At 48.0% G+C, this 27,703-nt stretch overlaps 2 protein-coding genes across 3 annotated transcripts in view; one reads left to right on the top strand and one right to left on the bottom strand.

Moving 5' to 3' along the window:
* Window positions 1-223: 223 nt before the first annotated feature.
* Window positions 224-9,338, top strand: Agmat (agmatinase). The gene is made up of 7 exons (XM_063235555.1): window positions 224-512; window positions 1,578-1,780; window positions 3,299-3,347; window positions 4,983-5,178; window positions 5,538-5,717; window positions 6,407-6,491; window positions 7,641-9,338. Exons 1-7 carry the CDS (start codon window positions 244-246, stop codon window positions 7,712-7,714), a joined length of 1,056 nt encoding a protein of 351 aa, XP_063091625.1. The 5' UTR covers window positions 224-243; the 3' UTR covers window positions 7,715-9,338.
* The window catches only part of Dnajc16 (DnaJ heat shock protein family (Hsp40) member C16), a 37,780-nt gene continuing 19,187 nt past the window's right edge, over window positions 9,111-27,703 (bottom strand). The window contains exons 6-16 of one of the 2 annotated variants that reach the window (XM_063235554.1): window positions 25,742-25,846; window positions 24,572-24,730; window positions 19,577-19,707; window positions 18,365-18,548; window positions 17,360-17,542; window positions 17,125-17,201; window positions 16,381-16,461; window positions 16,062-16,160; window positions 13,794-13,964; window positions 12,430-12,686; window positions 9,111-10,092 (exon numbers count right to left, since the gene is read on the bottom strand). In XM_063235554.1, coding sequence (XP_063091624.1) covers window positions 9,896-10,092; window positions 12,430-12,686; window positions 13,794-13,964; window positions 16,062-16,160; window positions 16,381-16,461; window positions 17,125-17,201; window positions 17,360-17,542; window positions 18,365-18,548; window positions 19,577-19,707; window positions 24,572-24,730; window positions 25,742-25,846 — 1,644 coding nt within the window. In that variant the 3' untranslated portion in view covers window positions 9,111-9,895. Of the gene's footprint in view, window positions 10,093-10,866; window positions 12,687-13,793; window positions 13,965-16,061; window positions 16,161-16,380; window positions 16,462-17,124; window positions 17,202-17,359; window positions 17,543-18,364; window positions 18,549-19,576; window positions 19,708-24,571; window positions 24,731-25,741; window positions 25,847-27,703 lie in introns of those variants that run through there. The other variant, XM_003471401.5, reaches the window with a different exon arrangement.

Below are 27,703 nucleotides of genomic sequence, written 5' to 3'. Positions count from 1 at the left end.
AGGACCAAGGCGCAGCTGGGGCCAGGCTGGTGGGCGTGGACCCAGAGCCTGAACTGGGCTCTGTTTACCCAAGCAGCCAGAGGCTGAAGTCCAGAGGGGGCTGGGGAGAGGCGCAGGTCCCTGGAGCCTGGCGGTTTTGATCTGCAGTGCCCCTGCCCTTTGAGTTGGGGCGGTTCCGGGGTGCTCACCCCCCCTACCCCCCCCCCCCCCGCCCGGCCGCTGGCTCAGGGACCACAGGCAGCAATGCTGCGGCTGCTGGCGACCAGGGGCGCCGGGTTCTGCGTGCGTCCTGCAGGGGAGCCTGGCCACTCAAGGCACAGCCCGAGGTTCAGCCCCTGCCGCCAGGCTTCCGATGTCCCCCGAAACCAGCCTCCCAGCCCCGATTTGGTGGCTCGGCCGGTGGGCATCAGCTCTATGATGCGCCTGCCGGTACAGGCCTCCCCCGAGGGGCTGGATGCCGCCTTCGTCGGGGTGCCCCTGGACACTGGCACCTCCAACCGGCCGGGCGCTAGGTAAGGCCTGGAGCACTGGGGCTGGCGGCACGTGGCCGGCCTGATACCAATGAGGAGGGGAGAACCCTCATCAAGCAACTGCAGGGGCCCAACCGGTCTTGGGAGGTCATTTCCCTCTCATCCAGCCTTCTCTGGGCCTCGGCTGGGGCCTTTACCTACCAGGATGGCAGCTGTGGGCCTGCTATTCCCCCTTCCCGTCTCACAGTGGCAGGCAGGGGACATTGCCCTGGAGAACAGATGCTGGCAGTTGCACTTTCCCAAAACCTCTGGTTATCACCTAACTCGAAAAATGCTCCACCTGCTCCAGGCATGCTGGCAGATCCCAGAGGCTGAGGCAGGAGGATCCCAGGGAGTTCGAAGCTAGCCTGGGCCACATAGTGAGCTCAAGACCAGCCTGAACTACAGAGCAACGTTTTAACTCCTCTCCTGCCATGCTTAAGTTAAGGAGCCTTTCCCAACATGAAGTCAGAGGAGTTAAATCTATTTTCTCTGTTACTAAGCACTTGCAGTTAATTTTTGTTCTTATCTGACTGTATTACTCTGCATTGTCTACTGAATGCAAGGCACTTTGCATAAATTACCTGATTTAATTACAGCAGTGTGAATTTATGAGTATTTTCAGATTAGGAAACAGACTCAGGGAGATTAAGAAATCAATATTAAATGAATAAATTGGTGGTGAATGGGATCCTGAATCGGGGCCCTTGGACTTGGAAGCACATTTTGAGGCAACTGAGAAAAAGAATCAGTGGTTCTCCGTGGGGATGATTTTGCAGCCTAGAGGATCGAGATTTCTGGCAAAGTCTGAGGATATTTTTGATTGTCATGGCTCGAGGAAGAAGTACTGCTGAAGCCTGACTGGTACAGGCTGAGGCTGCTAAACACCTCAGCCAGCAAGGTCTGGCAGGGAAGCTTCATCCTGCACACGGCTCGGGAGAGTCGTGGAGCAGAGGCCTGGGCAGAGGGAGCCTTCGCCCCTCCACAGGTGGCCACAACCACCTCCACCTCCTCCTTCTCTTCCTCCTCCTCCTCCTCCTTCTCCTCCTGCTCTTCATCCTGCTCTAGGTTCGGGCCCCGCTGCATTCGGGAGGAATCCGTGATGCTGCGTGCGGTCAACCCTAGCACTGGCGCTGTCCCCTTCCAGTCTCTGTCGGTGGCCGATCTGGGTGACGTGGGCATCAACCTGTACAACCTTCGGGACAGCTGCCGGCTGATCCGAGAGGCCTATGAGAAGATCGTCGCGGCTGACTGTGTCCCGCTGACCTTAGGTAACAGCATCCACCAGGGAAGGGGGGTTCCTTGCTCTCCAAGTTTATCCGGCACATGGCTGCTTCTTCAGGGCAGGCCTCAGGGAAGATGGCAGCAAAACAGGAAAGAGAACGTTCTAGTTCATTTCCTTCAGGTCATAGTAGCACCGTCAGGGCTGATGGACTATCTACCTAGTGCAAAAATTGAGGGGTATTCAGGCACTGTGGAGCACTGCCGGAATCCCACATGGAGGGAGGCTGAAGCAGGATGGTTGAAATTTCAAGTCCCACCTGGGCAAGTCATCAAAACCCTTCCTCAAAAAATGGAAGAGAGGGGCTGGGGATTTAGCTCAGTGACATAAGCACCTGCCTTGCAAGCAGGCGGTCGTGAGTTAAATCCCCAGTACTGATAAAAAAAAAAAAAAAATGGAACAGAAACGGGGATGTATCTTGGTTGACAGGGTGCTCCTGGGTTTGATCCCCAGAACAACAACAAGTGCCCAAAAAGTTAATAATCCAGATCAATATAACAGTAAGTAGTACTGATTTTCCCTTTGCCTCAGGCTCCAGTATGGCTGGAAGCCATGCGGTTACTCATCTTGATTTTTATTTCGAGACAAGATTTTTCTGTTTGTTCATATATGAGACAGGGTCTCATATAATGCAAGTGGGCCCTGAAATCATTTTTATAGCCCAGGCTGGCCTCAAACTCACAGTGATCCTCCTGCCTCAGCCTCCCAAGTGCTGGGATTACAGGTGTGTAACTCCATGCCTGGCTCATCTTTTTTCGTTTTTCTTCTTAAATTTTGATTTCTTTTGTCCATATTGGATTTTTTTTTGGGAGGGGGGAGGGACAAGGTCTTGCTGCTGTGTAGTTTAAAATGGTCTTGAACTCACTGTGTAGCCCAACCTGACCTTGAGTTTACATTGATCTGGCCCTCCTAAGTGCTGGGATTACAAGTATGGGTGATTTTGATTTTCAGAAATAATTAGAGCTGGGCATGGTGGTGCATGCCTGTAAATTTCAGCACCTGGGAGACTGAGGCAGGAGGATCACTATGACTTTAAAGTCAGCCTGGGATACAGAGGGGGTTCAAGACCAGACTAAATTGCATGAAGAAAGCCTGTCTCAAAAACAAACAAAGAATGTACCTATAGGATGTGCCTAGCTTTGTGCTTGGTTTATTTGAAGCTCCAACAATTGTTAGCTATCAGTACTAATAATTATCAAAGGCAACACTTTACTAGAATATAGTCACTTCCTCAGCCACCATATTGGCCAGTACAGAGCATTTCCACCATCACAGAAGATTCTATTGGGCAGAGCTATCTGAGGCATTTGCTGGTAAGCTCTGTTGAATTTCTTTCTTTTTTTTTCCTTTTGAAATGGGGGCTCCGACTCAAACTCTTGGGCTGAGGTGATCTTCCTGCCTCAACCTCTTGAATAGCTGACTCCAGACACACACCACTGCACTGGGCTTCCATGTGCTAATCTTACCCACAGCTCAAACCTTGGTTTTTCCTTTTTACTCTTTGCAGGTGGAGATCACACAATCACATATCCCATATTGCAAGCAATGGCAGCAAAGTAAGTCCCAAAGGTTCGGCCAAGTGTGGTTTCATTTGCTGCTGGGAAGCTTCGGGTGGCTGCTGCAGGCTCCAGGTTATTAGAGGAAATAGGAAAAGCAAAAGCTGGGTCGCTTCTGCAGATCAAAATGAAGATCTAGCTCCAGGTGTCTCTGTCAGTCACCAGCAGGAGGCCAAGTCCATTTGTTAACACCCCGGCTGCCTTCTCTGCTGCCCCAGATCTCTCCTGAGCTGCGTGCTCAGCATTTTCAACCTGTTTAGAAAGACGAGCCCTAATAAAATTCACAACCCCCCAGGGCTAGCTCCAATTTCTCTTTGGATTCAAAGGCTAAATACAAATTACTGAGGGCAGTATGTGTGTGAGGGCACACACAGCCTATCTTTTTGTTTTGTTGAAACAGCCTCTGACTAGGTAACCCAGGCTGGCCTCAAGCTTTCAAACCCTCCTGCCACAGCCTCCCGAGTGCTGGGGTTTCAGGCACACAGCAACATGCTGGGCTGGACAAACACTGTTTTCCCCTTCTCAGATCATGGGAGGACTGAGTTTTCAGAAGTGGAACCAGGCCGTGGTGGCTCAGGCCTGTAATCCCAGCACTCGGAGGCTGAGGCAGGAGGATCGTTGCAAGTTCGAGTGGGCTACAAAGTGAGCTCAAGGCCAGCCTGAACTGCATAGCAAGACCCAGTCTCAAAAAAAGACAAAAAAGAAAAAAAAAAGAAGTGGAGTCCAGCAGACACTGACCAACTTTGGTTAACTTAGCCGGACAAAGATAGTAGGACGGAAGCTGTGGATGGCAACTCCAGATTTCATTTTTGGGAAGGGCATGTAGGTGGCATTCTGGTTGGACCTGGGTGGGGTGCAGGTCTGAGCTCAAAGCTACTCTTGCCTGCCGCTGATGGGGACAGTATTATATGCAGTTGTGTTCTGGGATGGCTGGCAGGGGTCGATGGAGAGGAACTGGGTCAAAGCTTGCTGTTAGAAGCTGGGTGTGGTGGCGCACATCTGTTATCCCGGAACTCAGGAGGCTGAGGCAGGAGGATCGCTGTGTATTCAGGGCCAGCCTGGGCTACATAGTGAATTCAAGGCAGTGAGACCCTGCCTTAAAAAACCAAACCAAAACAAAACAAAATACCCAAACAAGCTTGCTGCTGTGCCAGGTGTGATGACACATGCCTCCAATCTTAGCACTGTCGTAGACTGAGGCAGGAGGATCCAAATTTGAGCCCAGGCTGGGCAACCTAGCAAGATCCTGTCTCAAAAGAAAACTAAAAGGGGCTAGTGACAGAGCTCAGTGTGTCAGCCCTGGATTCAGTCCCCTACTGCAGAGCGGGGGTGGGGGGCACTTCCTGTTGGTGCCACAGTTGGAGAAAGGATTCTGACAGGTGCAGCCTTGGCCAGCCTCATCCCTGAGCCACACTTCATTGTCACTGTTACTGTCATTGACAATGTCTGTGAGTGCAGCAAGGTGTCTGTTTTCTGCCTGGCTGTCTGAGATGCTAAGTGATTTGTAAGGCTGGTCGTTGAGGCCAGCTGTCCCACTTGGGCCATGAACTGCTGTCAGACTTTGGTGTCCCAAGTGGCTGAGCTTGTCGTGTCTCTCGGGGTCGCTTGGCCCCTGAGCTGCCTTGTTGTCACCAGGCATGGCCCTGTGGGACTGCTGCATGTGGACGCCCACACGGACACGACTGACAAGGCTCTGGGGGAGACGCTCTATCACGGGACGACCTTCCGCCGCGGCGTGGACGAGGGACTCCTGGACTGCAAGCGGGTGGTGCAGATCGGCATCCGAGGCTCTGCCGCCACCTTGGATCCCTACCACTACAGCCGGAGCCAGGTGACAGGCTGAGCGCCCTTGTCTCTGGAGCACCGTCCCCTTCATGGCCTGCACAGGGGCCATGATGGCTTTGACCAGAACTTTACCAGAACTGTGTGAGGTTCAGGAAGTGGGGACAGGAGGCCGCTGCTGGTCGGGGGAGACATCAGAAAGCAGCCACCCCCTGAAGTGGCTCCTTTGCTTTGGGGAAGTTCCTCCCTGACTCCAGCTCCCAGGTTGGCTCTGACTGTATTTCCTTAGCTCACCTGTAAAACAGGGGCACAGGTTCTCCCCAGGACAGTTGAGGGTCGGTGATGAAGGGCTCAGGAAAGTTTCGGTGTGGAGCTGGCCTTGACCTCCAGCTCTTGACTCCTGCCCAGGGCTTCCGGGTGGTCCTGGCTGAAGACTGCTGGTTCAAGTCGCTGGTCCCCCTGATGGCAGAAGTCCGGGAGCAGGTGGGGGGCAAACCCCTGTACATCAGCTTTGACATCGATGCCTTGGACCCCGCTTATGCACCGGGGACAGGGACACCTGAAATTGCTGGTCTCACCCCGAGTCAGGTGAGGAGGCTCCTCTGTGGATCCCTGGGAGAGCTACTTAGCTCCTAGGACTTTAGTGGGTCTTTTTAAGGGTCAGGATAGGATTTCATAAGCAGGGCACCCGGGTTTAACCGATCTCAGGGCTGACCTCAGGCTGGAATACTGAAGGAGGGGGCACTGGTTTTGGCAGGGTCTCATGTCTTCTCTGGGATATGAGTGTCCCTTGGGTGGTCCACCTGCCTCTGGTCCCTCTGAAATCAGCTCATGGGGACAATGCTGTGATGTCAACTGCCCCTCCTGTGAACATTAAGCCTTGGGGCTGCAGGTGTCGCTTGGTGGTAAAGTACAGGCTTTAGATGTGCAGGCTGAGTGTTCAATCCCCAGCACCCAAATAAAATACATAAAAATGCTCAGTGTACCTGTTCAGGGTGAGATTTAAAAAGCACACACCATGGGATTACCTCCCTATCGAGGCAACTCCCTAGTTTACCCTGAATCAAGCTCCCAGAGGATGCACTGAGGGTGCAGCGTGGACTGTGTGATGGCTAGAAGTGAGCTGGGGTGGGGCAGGGCCCACCCTTGTGGCTGCGGTGAACTGTGTTTACAGTTTCTGCTCCAAGAGTGGGCATGTTCCGGGAGCAGCCCTGGCTAAGGGCTGCGTCTCACTGGAAGGGATTCACAGTGGACAACCTGGTTTTCATCTTGGTCAGGCTCTCGAGATCATCCGGGGCTGCCAGGGCCTGAACGTGGTGGGCTGTGACCTTGTGGAGGTTTCACCGCAGTACGATGTTTCTGGTAAGTAGGAAGGCTGCGATCCCTCAGACCTGCTAGTTTAAATTGTGTTACCCTCCTTACTAAGTTGAAAATGGGTAGGTTCCCTTAAATAGCTTGGGGAGCCTGCTGGGTACATGTCCAACGGTGAAAAAATAAATCTACTACAGCACACCTTGCAAACAGCAGCTAATTAACGCTAATGAAGCCCCTGGGAAGAAGCCAGGTATTGTTAGCCTGGCAGCGGAAGACAAAGAAGCAGTCTGAAGTTCAGCGACAAGGTGGAGCAATTCCTCCTCCTTTGGTATTTGAGTGGAAAGTGAATGTTCAGCTGGGCACGGTGGTGTGCACTGGTTATCTCAGTAATCTGGAGGCTAGGGTACCCTGGGATACCCAGTGAAACCCTGTCCCACAGCAAAGTGTGTGTGTGTGATGGGGCTCTGTGGAAATGCCCCTGGGTTCAATCCTCTGTGATGAAGGAGGAAAAAAAAATCTTAGGAGCAGATGCTGACTGGGTGTGGAGGCACACCGTGTAATCTCAGCACTTGGGAGGCTGAGGCAGGAGGATTGCCATGAGTTTGAGGCCAGCATGGGCTACATGGTGAATATAATGAGACCCTATCCGGGCAAAAAAGCAGATGTCATTAAGCAGATTTGTTTTTTGCTTTTTTGTTTGGTACTGGGGATTGAATCTAGGGCCTTCACACTGAGCTACATCTCTAACCTTTTAAAAGTTTTAGACAGGGTCTCACTAAGTCACTAAGTTGCCCAGGTTGGGTTTGAACTTGCAGTCCTCGCTCCTTAGCCTCTGAGTGCTGGGATTACAGGTGTGCAGCACTACGCCCAGCTTGTCCCGGTAATTTTAATTTAGAAACCCGGAGTTAAGGCTCTTAGGTTCAGAGGTACATAATAAATATGATACACAGCATTATTAGAGATCTACGGGGAAGAGAAGAACCGTGTGGATTTTCATTTCCAGATGAGGCTCCGAGGAGGCAGAATGGCAGGGAAGCATGCACACGGGTGGGCGGGCAGCCCACAGAGGGCACGCAGCCCACAGAGGGCACGTAGTTGGGGTCAGAAGCAGCGGCTGGGGGATCTCCAGGTTTGCCTGCTAGCAGGGGAGGGCGGTGGTGGCACTCGCTCCCCAGCTTGGCTGCTCCTCCTCTGCAGGGAACACGGCCCTCCTGGCGGCAAACCTGCTGTTTGAGATGCTGTGCGCTCTCCCCAAAGTGAGAACTGCCTGAGTCTTCAAGAGACGCCTCGCTGCCCAGGTCTCCAGAACGTAAGGCCAGCAGCCTCGAGTATGCAAGTTTATGCCCACAAAGTTCTCTGCTGAAAGGGTCGCCGTGGCTGTGAGATACAGACATTTAGAACTGTAACCCAAACAGCCACTATCTCTGAGCAGTTTGAATGGACATGAAAGGTTAAGCTCTGATCCAAGTTCTGAGGTTTTTTTTTCCTTTGATGAAAGATGGTGGAGGATACGGGGGAGGGGATGGAGACTTCAAGGTTATCTAAAAATTGGAAAACTAAAAAACATGCAATAATACTGTGATTTTCCATATTTGTATAGAATCTTCTTTTAAAATACAGCTCCGTCTCTAGAAGTTTAGGGGTGTGTACCTTAGTTTTAGGACTATTGTAATTATAAATGAAAATTTAGAAATTAAAATACATGCAAATTCAAGGAGGATGCCCAAAATGTCTCTGAACTAGAATCCACTTAGCTGAGCCCTTAATGAAACTTCTAACCCATTCTCTGTAATACTGTTTTTGCATTAGCTATTTTGTGTGTGTATGTGTGTGAGGTACTGGGGATTGCATCAAGGGCCTTTGAGCTATATCTCTGGCCCTGTTTTAACTTTTTTAAAAGACAGGGTCTTGGTAAATTGTTAAATGACCCAGGCTGGGCTTGGGGTTGAACTTGTGATCCTCTTGCTTCAGCCTCCGAGAATCCTGGATTTGTTGTACACTAGCAAAAAGAGCTTGGTTATATTTGTATTATACCAAAATACCTGTAATGCGGCCTACTGTTCTATATGCATGTTTCTTTTCCTCTGGGTGACCTAATTGATATGTTAATCAATGCTCTCCACTATAAAGAATTGTAAAACCTAACCTAATTGATATGTTAACCATTGTTGCCCTCTACAAATAACAGATGTGGTGCTAAAATAAGGTAACAGAAAGATTGTTAATTACTGCTAGACTCCTCTGTTCTCTGCTGAGGAAAACAAAGGTCTTCCTCATTAACAGATTTCCTGATCCACGCCCATAACCCTTACTTTTGTGAGCTGTGATGTGTACATAAAGGCGACACACAGCTTTTGCGATGTCCAACTGCACTGTGTCGCTGGGCCCAGGATAAAATAAATCAGCGCTGTTTTTTAAAATATGTTTTTGCCTCATTTTTTGAACTTGAGTTTGGGGGCTCGTTTGTGGATTACAAGAGATTACTGGGTAATGACTAGCACATTATTTGTTCTTTAAAGTGAGGAGCTCTCTGTGACAAGGGTTCCTGAAACCTGCAGTTGAATTATGCTGATTATGAGCATGTGTTGAGTTACATGTAAATTCAATTTTGTTGACAATGTATCTGTGATAAAATCTTTATCTTGCAATGCAAGAGCTACCGCATAGTTACACACATTAAAATAGTTTATTTGTTTCCAGTCTGTAATATTCTTAAAACAAATAACAACTTCAGTGCCTGTTCACAATACAAGAAACAAAACAAAACAAAATCCCAAAACAAACAAAAAAAAGCAAACAAAAAACCCTGAAAAAAAAAAAACCCAAACCCAAAACATAAAAAGATACAATTTGCCAAATAAGTTATTTGTTTCAAAGAGTATCAAAAGTGCAAAATATTCACCTTCTTCTCTGATCGGTTTCTCAAGTATAATTATCTTCCTTGAACAGATTCGGCAGCTGCTACCCTACATTTGTCTTCTTGGGAAGGTGTTTGACATGAACTGATGACAAGATATTTGACATGAACTGAATTTCATCTGCAAAGATGACTTTGCATCAGTGTTTTTGGTTGCTTTTGGTGATGGGTGGAGATCAAACCCAGGGCCTCACACACATGCAAAGCAGGTGCTCTGTCACATCTCCAGCTCACACCGGGGCTTTTAAGGACTCTATTGTAAAGAAAACAGCTGAGTGTTTGCTCCCAATTCCTACTTCCAAACAAAGCAAATCATTTAAAGCACAGTCAGATTAGCCCATTCCATTCTTCTTCTTTTTTTGTTTTTTGAGACAGAGTCTTGCTGCATAGCTCGGGCTGGCCCTGAGCTCACTATGTAGCCCAGGATGGCCTTGCAGCCTCCTGAGTGCTGGGATTACAAGTGGTCCACCACGTCCAGCCCCATTTCTTTTTACATCAAGAAAACATGTATGTCCTGATGGCAGCTGCAAATTGATTAGCACAGTAATAAATAAAAAGCTACAAGTATGACAAATGTGAATGAGAAGTCGGCCTGTATGAAAATCATGATCGAACTATGACTGAGTAGTGTCTGGAGCCCAGGGCACTTTCCGGAAGGGAGGCCAGGCCTGCTCACGGCACTTCTGCTGAGTTGGGGCTGATAACCTGTGGTAGACAAACTTCGACCAATACCTAAGCAATACAAAAAGAAGCAGTTTTGAAATGGTTTCGTATTCCCCAGCATCTGTTTTAGGCTAGTTTTCACCCATTTACTGAACACGATCCATGTCCGTATCGGTCAGATACCTGCTTCTTAAAACATCAGTGTTGGTATTGGAAGACTTGGGTGTCAAAACCAAGATCAGATCCTGCAGGATTACATATACCACAATGAGAAATGGCAGCACAGGCTGAGGAGCACAACGGCTCACGTGTTTGACACAAAATTATACAAAAACCACAGAAACAACATTCTGGAGGAAAAAGGCTTGCACGGTCAAGGGTGAAGTTCAATAGAAAATAAAAGTGCCCTTGTCTCCTCTTGGGGTGCATGAAGAAGATCTGGAGGAGAAAATTTGGACTAAAACATTTGCCAGGAATATTGTCAGTTCCATCACCATTTTTCTTCCTATCACAAGCAGAAGAAGGTTCAGCTGTTGGGAGTGCTTTTGATGATACAAATTTAAAAAACGAGCACATCTGAGGGAGGTTTTGGCTTTTAGAAATGAAAACCAGGAATTTCATTATCATCCCAAATTAAAAATAACTTACTACTGGACCCTCTTCTATTAGCAACCTGGCCATTAAAAAACAAAATGTGAAAACGAAAAACTCTAGAAAATAATTTTGCAGCCAGTACACCAAGGAGCCAATGAGATGGGTTCTAGCTGGGCCAGGGGCTGCAGATGAAGCACCCACAGTCAGCATCCATGCTAAAGGGTCACGTGGAAGAGACATGCCTGGCAGTGAGTTCTTTACTTTTTAATAAAGCTATCAGACTCCATGAAATGCCGCAGGAATTCCTGGGCTCAAAGTAATTCATTACGTACCACGGTAGCTCAATGTTTAAAGTATCAAGGATCCGAGTGGCTTAGTTAAAAGCAATTATGATTAGTGAAACCCTAACTCAGGACCTGTCCCATCCCTGATTCTCACCCTTCGTTTTATAAAAGGGCTTTTGCTTTGCAGCAGAACAGACCCCTCTTGGAAGGTGTCCCAACTTCACTGGTGGTCTGGCCCTAGAGACAAAGAGAACGTTGGCTCCTGGCCGGCAGGACCCCGGTCGGGCCAGCGGTGCATGAAGCACTGGTGATGGGTGTGACGGTGACCCTGGCCTCGGGCAGCAGTGGGCGCTATGGGAAGGACGCAACGATGCAGCTGAGACTCAGGAATTCAGGCCAGAGGTGGAAAGGCAGCCACTGCAAGTCGGGATTCTAAGATGAGTCTTGGCTCATTTGAAGATAACAGTTCTTTTAGAGCAACAATGTTCAAAAGGTGACTGCTGAGAGCGCTGAGGCTCTTGAGAGGAAGAGAGATGTGCCTGGTATTCGACTCAGAGACCGCGGGATAAAGAGGCTCCCCCGCCTGACCCCTGGCAGTTTAACCTCTACGGCTCCGGAGCAGCTTATCTACGTTCAGAGAACAAGGTTACGAGTTATGGCTCCTAACATCCTTACCCTAGACGGACAGAGGCAGAAAGGCATCTGGAAACGGACAGGCCTGCGGCTCAGCATCATGACAGTGCAGCCTGCTGGACGGACCCTTCCTGGAGCTGCAAGGCTTTGGCTTTCCTTCCTCTGCTGGGGAGGGAAACCAACCTCACACGCAGACCCCGCTCTCCCTGGGCCTTTAAAGACTGTCGTGGGGGATACCCCCAAAATACACTTCTCGGCGCTTGCTCCACGGTTCCAGGGAAGACTGCAGCAAGGCCTCTCTTGGGACTCGCAAGCTGTTCCGTGTGGCGCAAGTGGCAGAAGCAGCAGCCCGAGGTGGGAGACGGGAATAGCTAAGTGATCGCGGGCAACAGGGTCTGGGGCTCGGTCTCGCACCACGCAGGGAGAGCCTGTGCTTCGTAGGGGGCAGATCGGGAAGGGGATGTGAGCACGTGAGAAAGGTAACCAAAAGGGAACGCGTGGTCTATTTAAATAGTGCGGCATTCAAGTCAGGACGACAACAAAAACAAAACAAAAACCCCCAAAAAACTCAGAGGGGAGAGAAGTATTTTGATCTAGGGACATCAAGCCTGCGGTATGGTTCATTCCTTCCTGCCACTGTGCTGGAAGTGACTAAAATCTATGCTCTGTGCATTGTGGTGGTTGAGTCCTGAAAATACCTGTTCTGGGGACTGGTTAAAAACCTGAAGAGTTCACGGCTCTTTTGGAAACCCTCAGTCCAGCTCTGGCCACGATGGGATGTAGAACCTCTGTAAGGACCCTTCGAGCAGGCGCTCCATCCACAGAGACAGCTTGCTCAGCTTCCCTTTGATGGGCCTGGGCCCGGGGCCGCCCAAGGGCTTCCCCCGAGCCTCACCTGGGTGCAGGGAGGCGTCGAGATCGCCGCAGGACCCCATGGTCTCTTCCTCTTCCACTGTCTTTTGGGGCTTGAAGAGGCAGAAGTACTTTTTGTGGCCATTCAGAGCTAGTACGTAGCCGGTGTAGTCCCGCTCCATGAAATGCTTGTCGTATTGGTTCGGGATCGGAGCTGCATCCTGAGCAAACTCGAGGAGGTATTCCAGCCACTCCCGGTGCTTGTCCAGGCTCAGGAAGGAGAAGTGCAGACAGCTGCTCCTGCCGAGGAACAGAGAAGGGACTCAGGGCGTTGCTGACGCACTGACCACAGGGGATGCGAGGTAACAGCAAAAGGCTTTGCATCAGGAAGAGACTGAGCACAGATCTAGAGGATTTCTGGGTATCTTCCCAAAAGAATTAAGAACATACAATAGCGATATATGTGCACCCATGTTTACAGCAACACAATTTATAATAGCCAGATCTTGGAAACAACCTAAATACCCATTGAGGAATAGATAAAAAAGATGCGGTATTTTTATACAATGGAGTACTACTCAGCCATAAAGGAGACTTTTATAGGTAAATGGATGCGACCTGAGACCATATTCATAAGTGAAATATATAAGACACACAGGTGTAATCATATTGTCTCATTATTGTGAGAAGCTGAAAAAAAAACCCCTATGTATATGTGTATGTATATTACAAAATATGTATAGTATATTATATATATGTATTACTATGTATATTAAAAATAGTTAAGATAGTTGTACTACTGAGTTCTGAGTTCACTAAAGAGAAAGATTTGTGCTGGTACTGTTCAGATAATTGAAGGCAGAGGTCTTATGCTCCGGGTGAATGATTTGGGGATGACAATGCACAATGTATGTACCATTGTTGACTCCTCACTGCGTATTTTCAAATTTTGTTATATTTTTTGTTCTTTTTTTCTCATTGAAATAAAATGGATTTGGAAAGAAAGGATTTCTTGGGGAGCCAGGTGGTCTTGGCAACAGCCACATCCCTTTACTCATCCGCTTGCTCCTTGGTATCGGGCTTCAGGCAGTGCCTGAGGGCTGGGAACAGCCAGTGTCCCGACAGAGCTCAGGGAATAGCACTGAGGCCCAGCTCCCTCTGCACACTACCAACAGGACATGAACAGCCTGTGAGGAAAGAGGTCCTGGGGATGGCTCAGATGTCCGGGTTGGGAAGCAGAGCTGACATCTTGCAGTACAGATAAAGCCCCACATGGCCATGGAGGAAAGGATGCGATAGTCCTTCACCTAAGAGGACCCTGTAGTGTGTGCTTTCTCTCCCTCTCCCGTCCTTTCTTGTACATGTGCACGCACACATACATGCATGCACGCACTCACACACACTTACCCAGTGAACGTGTAGACCTCGAAAGCAAATTTCTGCAGCAGGACGGACCTGGTGGAGTTGGACAGAATGAGGACCACGTTCATGTGGCCCGGCCTCAGGCGGACCAAGTTGCTGGTGTACGTCACATCTGTGAGCTCGGTGACCTCTACAAAGCCTTTTTTAGGAATCTTGCTGTGGAGGAACACGGAGTTATTAGGAGGTTGGCAGGGGAGGTAAATGGCCCTACTTTAAGAAGGCACTCGTGGACCAAACCCTGGGGTCTTAGAGACGGGGGAGGGTTACTATGGATTCACACTGGCTGGACAGAGCTACTCTCGTGCAGGTAACGCCGGCCTACAACAGCCCTGTCAACAGCCCTGTTCAGCTCTACAGAAGCTGCCTTAGGACTGAATGAAGGGGACGAAGATCAACCCATCTGTTTCCTCTGTCTCTGAGACCCTGGCTGACCCTAATGGGCACACTTAGGAGTGGTGGTGAAATGCTCCTCTGCTGGTCTCCTGTCACTACCCTGGGTTCTTCTTGGCCGCCAGCCTGCCTGCATTACTACGTCTGACACAGAAACTGGAGCGACGGTGGAAATGACCATCTAGCTAAACACCTAGGTCTCAGTGGACACAGGTCAGCAGTGACCTCTTCCTGTTCAGGCTGAGTGAAATGCTTGTGACTTTGGATTGCAGAATTTTTTTTTTTAATTTTAGAATACAGTAAAACTTGGATTGTAAGTGACTTGTTTTTGAAAGTGTTCTGGAAGATGAGCAAACAAATTGAACTTATATTTCAAAGCAAATTTCCCCATAAGAAATAATGGAAACCCAGATGAGCTGTTCAACAACCCAGAAATATTCATATAAAAATGATTCATTACCACCAAGCATGGTAGGACATGCCAGTAATCCCAGTATCCCTGTAATCCCAGTAATGTCTTGCGATACAAGTAGGACACGGTGCTGCATGTCACAGGATCACGACCCAGCTAGGGGTTCTTGTCTGTCTCCCTCTCTCTCTGCAGGATGGTGGGTGAACCTTTTCTATCAAGAGGTCATGGAGGAGAGGAGAGAAGGAAGCGGAGGAGAAAAAGGAGGGACCCCTCACTCCAAGTGAGATTAGGGAGATGTGGAAAATGAGGGCAACAGTGCAAAACTTTGTAGAAAAGCAGCATCTGAACAAGGCTATAGCACTGCGAGTGATCAATCTGTTTAATGACAATGCAATGTCACATTTCTGTGAAATCCTCAAAGGTAGGTAAAAGCAAATGCCATTGGATAGGCTCCTTGTTCAAGTGTATGAAAAGAAAAAAGATTCCATTGAGTCAGCAGAGAGCAGTGATCCCATTATAATGTGATAGTGAAAATCGTCCTCTCATTTTCAAAGGTAAATGCAAGTTAATTTGTTTTTCTTTACATTTTGTGTTATTATTTTGTATTATATTACAGGATGACAATTTTTGAGATGGTCTTGCTATGTAGTGCAGGCTGGCCTTGAACTCCCTATGTACTCTAGGCTGGCCTCAAACTCACGGTGATTCTCTTGCCTCAGCCTCCTGAGTACTGGGATTACAGGCATGTCCTACCATGCTTGGTGGTAATGAATCATTTTTATACGAATATTTCTGGGTTGTTGAACAGCTCATCTGGGTTTCCATTATTTCTTATGGGGAAACTTGCTTTGAAATATAAGTGATTTGGATTATAAGCGTATTTCTGAAACAAATTATGCTTGCAAACCAAAGTTTACTGTATTTCATATACAGCAGGAGATACCTTAGGGAATGGAACCCAGGTCTACATATGAAGCTCATTTATGGCTCATGTAAACCTATGCATGTAGCTTGAAGGTAATTTTTTTCTTCCTTTTCTTTGAGGGGGAGGGCAGGGTCTCCCTGTGTAGTTCAGGCTGGCCTTGAACTTTGGCGATCCCCCTCCTCAGCATCCTGTGTTGCTGTGTTACAGTCGTTGCCACCATGCAGCCTTAAGAGAATTTCACAGAGCAGTTTTAGTGCACCTGCACTTTGGCTGTGACCTGTCCTATGTGGTCAGGTGTGCAAGGCTCTACTTGTGAGTTACACTGGCACACGGGGTTAGATTCTAGAGCATCTGACATTTCAGCTTGCTGAATGAGGGATGCTTAACACATGCTCAGGGCTTGCGCCGGGAAGGTGAGGCGGAGCCCCTCTGCCCTCTACGTGCTATACACCCCACATCACCCTGGCAGGCTGCACCCTTGGGGCCAGGTGCAGGGGGCAGAGAGTGCGGAGTGGTTCAGAGAAACCTGCTGCTTTCTTTGGTGAAGCTCGGCTCAGTCTTCCCGGTCTTTTCAGGAACCTCCTCTTTCTCTGGAGGGTGTGACTCTCGCTCATCGCTGGAGTCACTAAAGAATGACAAAAAAAAAAAAAAAAAAAGAGTTTTACCCCCAAAAAAGGTTTGTTTGGTTTGGAGACACAGTCATTGCCCAGGCTGCCTTTGAACTCTTGGGCTCAGGCTCCTGGGTAGCTGGACGACTGGTGTGTGCCCCCGTGCCCATCTCCCCACAAAGAGCACAAACAAAGGATCCTGACCTGAGGCATGCCATGAGCCGCCCTGGCACCTACCTGAAAGCCTGGACGATGACGGTACCGAAGAGGATGAAGAGGGCAGAGAAGATCAGGGACAGCAGGGGCATCATTTCCCGCCTGGAACGAAGCACACAGCTGCATCAGCTCGTGCTGTGCTGGTCTCTCTCCAGTGCAGAGGAGAGACAGCACCTCCCTAGTAAGGACGCTTCCGCCCCAGAGAACACTGCCGCACAATGGGGGCTGTTTTGGTGGGGGTGAGGGTGACAGCGAGTTTGTTTCCTCAGTGCCCTAATTCACAGGTAGCTTACTCTGAAAATCTGATCTTGCATCTCGGTATGTAACAGGCTGTGCTGAATAAATTCTGCAGAAGTGAGGTGATAACAAGGGTAACAAAGGCCCTAAGCTGCAAACACAGGGCAGTTTCTGATGCTGCGATATCAGAAACCGAGGAACCGGTCTTGCAGGGGCCTGGTGGGGGGGAGTGTCCCCTTTGACTGCCTCAGTGATTCCTCGTGTACCTGCACGCGGGCCTTCCTGAGTGCGGACTCCGTGTGGAGCACCAGGGGCCCTGATGAAGTGGCCAGTGGTCCCAGCTCTGCTGTGGACATGGTGGCCAGGGTGATCTTTTCCCAGCCAGTGGGAAGGGGGAGTTGGCAAAAAGAGAAATGTGGGATTAGAGAGGAGGAAGAGGGGAGCAGTCAATGGAAAGGTCTAGAGGGCACACGCAGGAAAAGGATGGTACTGAGGCAGAGAGACCCTGCGCTCCCGGCCGGTTCCTACCAGTTACTGTGAATCATGGTCTCCCAGCAGTCGGTGAGGTAGTCAGAAGCGGAGTACAGCCAGCGGAGGAGGAAGATCTACGGGGACAGACATAGAGCGGTTGGGACTGCGCCTGGAGGGAGGGTCCTCCACCCCCAGCACAGAAGGCCGGGAACCCCTGCTCTCAGAGGCACTGTCACCGGCTCTGGGAGACCGTGGGCTATGCCAACGGCCCAGCCTCCCTGGCGATGCTCACTGGGGCAAGCTCATCTGTCAGGTCGGGCAGCACGGCCTCGGACGCCAGGAGGCCTGGATCCGTCCGCAGCTGGTCGAGGAGGCCCAGCAGGATGAACTTATCGCTCTTGCTGCCAGTCCAGGGCTCTGCCAGGGTTTTGTACACCACTCTTCCTGCTGTGTTGCGCCTTTCTAAGATAGATACCTGGGGGCAGGAGAGAAAGCCGTGAGTGGATGTTTTCTCTCCAGGGATGATGGACGCAAGGGTTTCGTGAAGTCAGTACCAAGCGCCAACACAAATACCTGGAGTCTGAAATACTGGCAGGGGGTTGAAATCCTCCTGACAAAGGAACTATGGATTTGCAGTACAGGGGATGGAACCCAGGGCCTCATGCAAGCCAAGCAGGTGCTCACACTGAGCAACATCCCCAAGCCTTTTTATTTTTATTTTGAGTCAGGGTCTCACTAGCCTGGCCTTTCACTTGGCCCCATACAAGTATGCACCACTGTTCCTGACATGCATGCATGCATCCATTCATGAATGAGACAGGGCCTCATTGTTATGCCCAAATTGGCCTTGAAGTCCTAGGGCCGAGCAATCCTCCTGGCTCAGCCTTCTAAAGAGGATTTTTTTTTTGAGACAGGGTCTTGCTATGTAGTGCAGTCTGTCCTTCAACTCACTATGTAGTCCAGGCTGGCCTCAGACATGCATCGATCCTCCTGTCTCCTGTGTACTGGGATTACAGGGATGTACCACCATGCCTGGCTTAAAAGGAACTGTTCTTTATAGTTTAACTTTCTAAAAAATAAACTTCGTTCTATAACCTCTAACTTAAAATTATAATAACCAAGATTTGGTTTTTAGAGAGATTTTCCATGATTATCAAAACGATGACAAAATCGAAGCTGAGCTTGATCACCTTTTCTGTCTTGGGGATGGAACCCAGACCTCACCATGCTAGGCAAGTTCTTTACCACTGAGCTTCATCCCCTGCTCCAAGAAGGATCAAGAGAACCCGGGGCTCACCGCTGAGTTGCCTTGAAACGCCTCACTGTGGGGTAGCAGGGTGCTGGCGAACTCCGGCTGCCGGCTGCTATAGACGTGCACAAACCTCACCGTGTCCTGCGTGTTGGCCAGGGCAAAGGACAGGAAGGCCTCAAAGGCTTTGCTCAGCTTGGTAGCCTCGGGAGTCAGTAAAACCACGCAGTACCTGCACAAGACCAAGAGAGGAGATTCTGTAACCAACCCAGGTGGGACTAGAGCCCGACAGCAAAGGTGACAGAGGGGCGCAGATGGCTTAGAGGGCTGCACACGGCTGTGTGATGCAAGCTTTGGTCTCTCAGGAGAGAGGACGCCAATGACTCTCTAATGACCTCCCCCCTGTCCAGACTGGTGACATTTTCCCCAGGCAAACTCTCCGTGACATCCGGGAGCTGGTCACTGAGTCCCTACTGCAAAAGGGGCTCTCAGCAGCTCTCTGTCCCGCTACAGTGGGGTCTGGCTGGATCTATCTCACACCAGAGGCCCCTGACCCCCGTGTTGAAGGGGCTTCCTCTGCACGGTCCCAGGGAGAGCTCAGGGCTCATTTACTCCTTCTTGAGCCCCTTTCCGAGCACTAAATACAATAATTCTAGATGTAAAGCTGCTGCCGGCTGATCTGAGAACGGCATGATCAATGATTTCCCTGACTTTCCAACCTTTTTAGAAATTGTACAGTCAGGGGCTGGAGGTTTAGCTCAGCGGCATAAGCACCTGCCTCGCAAGCAGGCGGTCGTGAGTTCAATCCCCGGTACCGATAAAAATGAGAAAGACAAAAAAAGAAAAAAAGAAATTGTACAGTCACCTTTCACAGACTTTACCAAGTAAAGGAGTGGTAGCCTTCCCTTTAACCAGCAAATTGCTTGAACATCCAGGGACCTGCCTGTCCTGTCTGATCACTGTCCTGGCTCCTCTGTAATGCTCTGTTAGGGACAGCAACTGAAGTGACTTGGGCTCCCTGACACAGAGACTCCATCTCTCAGGTCTCCACCCAGCGGCACATGCTGGGGGGTCTCTGACCTCTCAGCCAGGCTGGCCCTCAGGTGCCTAGGACTAACCCACCCCATCAGCACCCCAGGTGTCGATCAGTACGTCAGGTCCAGGTTCTGTCACCGAGGAGGAGACCTCTGACCATGCTGCGGTCAATGGCATCGGCCCCTCCTGTGCGATGACAAGCAGAGGCGACTCTCACGTCCTTACTTCCGCTGGCGGTGAGACCGCTTCACGGGGCACAGTTCGTGGAACAGCTTCTGGCTGGTGAGCCTGGCCGCCATCAGGTACTTGTTCTGGGTGATAAAGTTGTCCACCAACTGCCTCTTCAGACCTCGAGCCTGCACACAAACCGAGAGGCGGCTGCTTGTGACTCGGTTTTCTCACTGGGGGTGGGATACAAAGGTGGTGGTGGCCTTGGCTCCAATACCTCAGCCAGGTCACGGTCACACGGGGCTGTCTAAGCACACGAATGCACAGTGCTGACGAGGGAGCTATTTTGGAGCAGAGGAAGAAGCAAGGCCTCTCTCCCCTGGGGGCTTCTGTGTGCTGTGTTGTGCTTAATCTAGAACTTAATATAAAATATAAACCTGAAACGCAATGTTTAGAAATTAAAAAACATACTCTGGGGGCTGAGAATTTAGCACAGTGGCACAAGTACTTGCCTGGCAGGTGCAAGGTCATGTGTTCAATCCCCAGTATCAAAAAACAAACAAAACAAATAAAACAAACCATATACTGAATAAGCAACTGATCTAGAAAGAAAGTCTATCTTATATTAGAAAGTATTTTGAATTTAAATGATTAATGAAAATACTATTTATCAAAATTTTGGGACATAGATGAAGTAGTACACTTTGGAGGCGAATCTTAAAATTTGTAACGTTGAGTTGGGCCCACGGGTGCATACTGGCAATCCCAGTTACTTGGGAAGCTGAGGCAGGAGGGTCACTTGAGGCTAGGTAGTTTAAGGCTGAGCCCAGGAACCCAGTCTCAAAAATCAAACCAACCAAATGAAACCAAAAACAGAACCAACCAACCAACCAAACAAACAAACAAACCCAGAAACAGCTGGGGATATAGCTCCGTGGTAGTGTTTGAATACTTTCTTAGCACTTGGAAAATTCTGGGTCCAAGCTCCAGCATCTACATTATTCATGCTTTAAAAGCTCTTAGTCAACAAGGACTTGGCCGGGTGTGGTGCTGCACGTCTGTAACCCCAGCACTCTGGGAGGTGAAGGCAGGAGGCCTGCAATTTTAGTTCCAAGCTAAGAGGCCCCATCTCAAAACAGTAAGAAGGTCGGGGACACAGTTCAGCATGAAGGCCCTGGGTTTCATCTCCAGGACTGGGGAAAAATAAACATAGAAACAAGAAGACAACAAAGGATAAAAGCAGCTTCTTTAATCTGACGAAGAGTACTGGGGAACATTGAAAGACCTCCCGATCTCTGAGGTCAGAATAAAGGAGGACCTCTGTCCCTTCCTTCCTTCCACTGCATCCCAGAGCTCAGCAGCGGGCACGGAATGAAACAAACAGGGTGTGGAAGCAGTGGCAGCAGCAAAACTGTCACTATGCTCAGATCACAGGACTGTGTACTCAGCAAATCCAAACAATGATACAGTAAATTCTTCAAGCCAGTAAGAGAGTCTGGTCAGATTGCTGGATGACACAGGGTCAGTAATTTGGGTCTCACTATGCCGTTCAGGCTGGCCTTGGGCTCACTTTGTAGTCCAGTCTGGCCTTGAAACTTGCCACGATCTTTCTATCTCAGCCTCCCCAGTGCTGGGATTATAGGAGTGCACCACCACGCCCAGCTTTTTTTTGGGGGGGTACCAGGGATTGAACTCATAACTTTGTGCTTGCCAGGTAGACGTTTATGCCAGTGAGCTAAATCCCCAGCCTGACACAAAGTCAGTGTTAAAAAAATCAATTTTAGTACTTTTACTTGCACACATAAAATATAATAAAAAGATATTCTTTCAACAGTACAAAAATATGAAGCATGTAACAAGCTGAGGCAAAAACACAGTCTTTAAAGAAAATGATAACACTTTATAAGGACCTAAGCAATAAAACAGATATATCATGTTTGTAGGTAGAAGGCTCAATTCTGTAAAGATATCTATTAACAGCAAGGAATTTAGCTCAGTGGCATAAGCACCTGCCTCGCAAGCGCAAGATCATGAATTTGATTCCTGGTACAAAAAAAAAAAAAAAAAATCAACTGACTCAAAACATTCAGTACAAACTCCCCAAACTGATTTAAATAACCAGCACAAATCCACTAAAATGCTAATAGAGTTTTCCTTTGTTTCTTCTGATGTACTTGGCAGTATTCAAAACATACACAAAACATACCAAGTACAAAAATAGCCAAGATACTTTCGAAAGTCACAAACAAGACAAAAAAAACCACAGCAAACCTCCCCCCTAAGCCAAAAACAAAATGAGATCTATCAGATATCAAGACTGTTTTCTAATGATTTAAAAATCCAAACATAAAAGGCAAAGCTGCAGAACACTTGCAGGCTCTATGAGAATATCTTCGAGACCTTGATGTACGTTGTATGCTTTACAGACAGACAAGATCCAGTCATAAAGAGAACGATTCATAATCTGATTACATTAAAAGCAAGCAGTTACATTTATTAAAAGACTACAAGGATGCAGTCGTGGTGGGTGGAGAGGTGCACACCTCTGATCTCAGCACTCTGGGAGGCTGAGGCAGGAGGATCACAAGTTGCAGGCCAGACTAAGCAACTTCGTGACTTAGTAAGGCTGTTTCAAAACAAAAAAATAACAAGGGTTGGTGGTGGGTGTGGTGACATACAGCTGTAATCCCAGTACTCCGGGGGCGGCGGTGAGGAAGGGAGATCTTTGAGAGTTTGAGGCAAGCCTGGGCTCCACAGTGAGTTCAAGCCTGAACTATACAGATCTTGTTTCAAAAAAAAAAAAAAGAGAGCTGAGACTATAGTTCAGTGTGACATCCCTGGGTTCAATCTCCAGTACCACAAAACAGAACAAAACAAAACAAAGCAACTATCAAGGTCCCAGCATTGTTATTCAAATAGCCAGAAACGAAAAAACAACAAACAAACAAACAACAGAACATATACACTGCAGTCAATTCAAACCATACCATTTCAATAATGAAAGTGGACAGTTATTAAGCTACACCTCAGAACATGTCTGGAACTTGACAACTCAAGTCGAGGGAAGCCAGAGACAGCTGTTCACACTGTGACACCCTTTTGTGTGGCAGCAAATGGGCCAAATGCACATTTGAGAGCAGGATCTGCTCTTCTTGGGAAGCAGGGGAGTGGCTGGGAGGGCGGAAGAAGGGACTGGGATGATTCCTCTCCAGCACGTGTATTCATTACGTGACAGTTCACTTACCTGGCATGTACATCCTTTTTTTTTTTTTTTAATTGGTACTAGGGATCAAACTCATGACCATGCGCTTGCAAGGCAGGTGCTTATGCCACTGAGCTAAATCCCCAGCCCCTACATGTATATCCTTTTACATATGTATTCTATGTAAAGATTTAAAAATAATTTAAAAAGCGAATACCTTAAAAATACTGCAAAAGTGACTCACAGAATTGGCGAAGCTGTTTGTCACACATATAACCAAAAGACTAGGGAAAAAAACAGTGCTACAGATGAGAAGATGTACAGATAATTGCTACAAATCAGAACAGAGACAGATGGATAATGTGGTCAACAACATAACAGACAGGTGCATCACCCAGAGGAGACCGAAAGGCTCACATACAAATGAGAGGACACCTTGACTGCTTAGAATTAAGGGCAACACAAAGCAGAGACACAAGGCGATGCCCTCACATCGGCATTTGACTTGGAAACAGTAAACTGGACTGGTGTGGGGAAGGCTGCAGAGGGGTGGAACTCACACACCTCCGTGGAAGTGCGACAGCTCTCAGGACCTTGGAAAACCCTGCTACCCCCAGGAGTGGGGAATTTCACATCCCAGGCACCAGCAAGTTTTCTCTAGCCAGACCCGCAGCCGCAGTTCTCCGACTGCTTGATCTCAGGACACTTTTATACTCTCAGAAATACTGAAGATCCCAAAGTTTTTGATTATGCAGGATGGATTTGTTCCTTCTTTCATTTAGAGATGCAGGTCTTGCCACATTGCCAAGGCTCGAGCAATTCCCCTGCCTCTGCTTCCTGAGTAGCTGGGTTACCACTGAGCCCAGTTCCTATGTGAGCTTTATTACTGACATTTATTTGCTGCCTTAGAAATTAAAAAGCAAAACCTGTACATGTTAATCCAAATGACTTACTTTTAAAGAAAAATACTGGGCTGGGCTGGAGCTCAATGGTAAAGCACATGCCTAGCATGCACGACACCCTGGGTTTGAGCCCCAGCATTGCAAACAAAACGACTCCAAACACAAAACAAAACACTCCAGTATTTTCTAAGATCAAAATCAATTTAGTATGAATAGTACTGCTTTACTTTATTTTACCCATTTTTTTCCCTACTGGGTGATATGTCTTTTTAAATTCTTGATTTGGAGCAGTTAATTATATGTTCTCATCTTTGTTTTTTCCCCAGGCTTTTTGTTTATGTGTGTGGCACATACAATCACTGATTCTGTGGACTTTCTTTGCACTATTTTAATATTTATTTAGTATTTTTAAAAATTTTATTATTTATTTTTTTTATCGGTACTGGGGATCGAACTCACGACCGCCTGCTTGCAATGCAGGTGCTCATGCCGCTGAGCTAAATCCCCAGCCCCATATTTTTATTTTTTTTGAGACATGGACTTGGTTATTAGGAGGCAGAGGCAGGAGAATTGCTCGAGCCCAGGTACTGCAGACTTGGTATTAGTTTAGGCTGGCCTTGAACTCACAGTGATTCTCTTGCCTCAGCCTCCCAAATGCTGAGATTATAGAAGTGCACTGCCTCGCCTGGCTGCACTAATTTTATGGTACCCCCTCTTTCATGAGATCACTGGTGTGTGCCCCTGCACCCAGTTTAGATTATTAATTTTCCATCAGGAACACTTAAGAATAAAATATTTTTATGCAAAGTACTGCCAAGTCAGATGAAAAGAAAACACAAAAACCTTCTTTTTAAAATTTTATGCATCAGCAGAAGAAATGGAAACTAGTTTCTCCACCCTGGTACCTGCTCTGCTCATTCGCACGAAGCCGTGGTGCCCCACACGTACCTGCATCACGTCGGCGGGCTTGTTGATGTGCTCCTTGAAGACCAGGATGGTGGGCACGTACACATTGATGTTGTACTGCCGCGTCATCTCCTCCGCCCCTCGGACCCCCACATTCGCATAGCCAAATGACAGGTAATCTTTGTGTGCAAATGCAGTCAGCTGTGAGAGCAGGACAGAGAGAAACAGACCTAAACGACTAGTCCAGGGGATCTGCCTCCTTCAGCATAGATAGCCCAGCTCCACCTCTGGTTATCTGTACACTTCCCAGAATTCTACAGCAGTCTCCGTGTGCAAACCACCAACAAAGGCCAATGCAACTAATTCTTTTCTCCAATGATAAATTATTGTCTTATGGAAATTTGTCCTAGGTGAGAGCCATGGGTTTGAGGAATTACCTGGACCCACATTATGCCAGATGGTTGTGACTGTGCCTAAGGCTGGGACCCTTTCCCTCTCTATGTCAGTGACAGTGACGGTGAAAGGTATGCAGGGCCCAGGGTACAGGAGTCATCAGCAGGGCAGGTGCCCAGGCAGATGGGCCTCAGGGGCATCGCATCACCACTGTGCAGGGTGAGACCTTGTGGGTTGTGCAACCTCGTATGCCCTCTGCATCTCAGTCTATGAAATATGGGTGGTGTCCCTGACAGTGGCTTCTTCCGAGGCCAAGTGACATTGAGTATGTGAGCAGCATTAGCACAGTGACCAGCAGCAGCAAGTGCTCAGTGTGAGGTGGCTAACAAACATTTCTGGTTTCCAAATATTCTCATGTAAGCAACAATTCTGGGCTTAGCATCCCTTGCCTGAAAGGCCAGCGATGCAAAGTGGTTTAGATTTTCTTTCGGTCCTAAGTGTTAGCGTAGGAGATGTGTAGTGAGAGACCCCGAGGATGTGAGCAGTCTACACACTGGACTCACTTGCTTTGTACGTGCTTCCAGCACAGCCTGATGGTAATTTACCCAAGAGTCTGCGCCTTCCTGAGCCACACCACACGAGGTCTCTGATGTGGAATTTCTCTCTCTCTTTCATGTTGGTGCTCAGAAAGTTTCAGACTGGAACATTTCAGATTTTGGACGAACAGATCAGGGATGCTCTAACTATACTTCCAGTAAGGATGAACAGGTTATTATTTGCGCCCTAAAAATGCGAGCACCCCAGTCAGCATATGGGTACCTTGTAAAGCAGTGGCACAGAGGGCCCCTGGTCAAACAGAAGGACGTGAGGCTTATTCTCTTGTTGCCAGCCGGAGAGGAATCGGACATAGTTTTTATTTGTAACCTTAAATTGAAAACAGAATGTTAGAGACAACTGTTAATTCTTTACAACTATGTTATACTCTAATCAGGAGATAAATCAAATATGTAGAAAAGATTATTTGCAAAAATTTAAAAATACAATCTGGGTTTCGGGATACATGCCCATAATCCCAGCACTCTGAAGGCTGAGGCAAGAGGATCACTTTGAATTTGAGGCCAGCCTGGGCTACACAGTGAGATCTTGCCTCAAAAAATGAAAAACAAAAACAACCCTTCCCCAAGCCAAGACCCCCAAAGACAACTAATTCTTTTGACTAAAGTATTAAAAGTATAAATAAGAGCAAAATAAAAAGGTAGACACTAGGAAGCAGGAAGATACACCTTTTGCAGATGGAAAGGGGACCAAGGGATGGAGGGAGGAGGAAAACGGGACGGGAAGAGGAATAAAAAGAAAACACGATGTGTTAATGCACGTACCAACTCTATGATGAATGTAATCATTATATACTCATAAAAATTTAAAAAAGAATAGAGACTTGGAATTTTCATCCACTTCAGCTCAGACTGAAATAATCCTATTATAAAAGTTGAGCTTCTAAAGTTGGTTCTTGCTAATTAGAGAACACAACTTGAGTGTGCGTGCGCACTGCTCCACCACCAGGCCCGCAGAGCCTGTTTATCCATGATTGTTTATCTACTAACCTGCAGCACAGCACCACACCTGCCCTTTCCCCTTGGTCCAGTGCTGGGGATGGAGTCCAGGGAGACGACAGCCCTCTACCTGGGAGCAACCCACTGGCCTGACACTGGCCATTTTTAAACGGTGCACAGAAGAATAAAGTGGCCTGTCCCATCTGTACATTTTCATTCATTACCACCCAGTGTTACTTTTTATCTCTTAAAGTATTTTCTTAGGGAACAAATTAAAAGCATCAGCAGAAACTTCTCATGGTCATTTAATAACGTTTCTCTCTATATTGTACCTGGAATGTTCTAGAAAATGTCCAAATCTGCTTCACTCCTCTAACTGCGCTGTCACCAGCTGGCCAAGGTCCCAGTTCCCTACCAATCCTGGAGTGCTCTGAGGCCCCGTGGTGGAGAGCTCTAACCTCACCCCATCCTGCTCACCAGCAACTCCTGAACACGAGCAGGAGCTCTGCAGGCCGGCAGCCCACACCTTCCTGTTGTCCCCTAGCCTGGCGAAGCAGCACAGGGATCTTTTCTGCCAGGACGCCTCTTCCAGGCTCCAAGGCACTGAATGGAAGCAACCACCCAGCAGCCCGGAAGCTGCTTGCAGAGTCCTCCACAGGTAGGTGTTCTACGCCTGGCATAGGATGGCTGTTTTGCAAATGCTGGAGAACCCATCCCAGCAGCTATTATCATCAGGAGTGCGTGGGTTTCTCTGACCTTTTAAGCTATTTCTCACGTGAACAATGATATTCACAGGACAGTTATGAATACTGCATGTGAAAATATGATAGACAATTCTGTAGGTTCTCTTTTTGGCTGCTTTGTTTTGTGACACTGGGTCTTGCAAAGTAGTTCAGGCTGGCCTTTAACTTGCAATCTTTCTGCCTCAGCCTCCCTCGTATTTGCATTAGAAGTGTACACCACCATATCCAGATCTTCCTCTGGTAACTTTTTTTTTTTTGGTACCAGGGATTGAACTCATGACCTTGCATTTGCCAAGCAGGCACTTATGCTGCTGAGTTAAACCCCTGGCCCTTTCTCTGGTAATGTTAAAAGAATGAATTTAAAGCAAAATAAAAGCCCTTTGCTAGAAACTTTGATACCTATCCTAATGTAGTTGGAAAAAAAAAGTGCTTTAAAAAGAAAAAAAAACTGTTTGGCTTCTTTTGTTTTAATGTTTTCTTTGTAA

The sequence above is a fragment of the Cavia porcellus genome, unplaced genomic scaffold (assembly GCF_034190915.1).
Source record: "Cavia porcellus strain 051 isolate PalLab524CR breed Dunkin Hartley unplaced genomic scaffold, mCavPor4.1 scaffold_25, whole genome shotgun sequence".
Classification (NCBI taxonomy): Eukaryota; Metazoa; Chordata; class Mammalia; order Rodentia; family Caviidae; genus Cavia; species Cavia porcellus.
The sequence above is the reverse complement of the archived record's forward strand: the minus strand, read 5'-3'. Positions and strand labels throughout refer to the sequence as shown.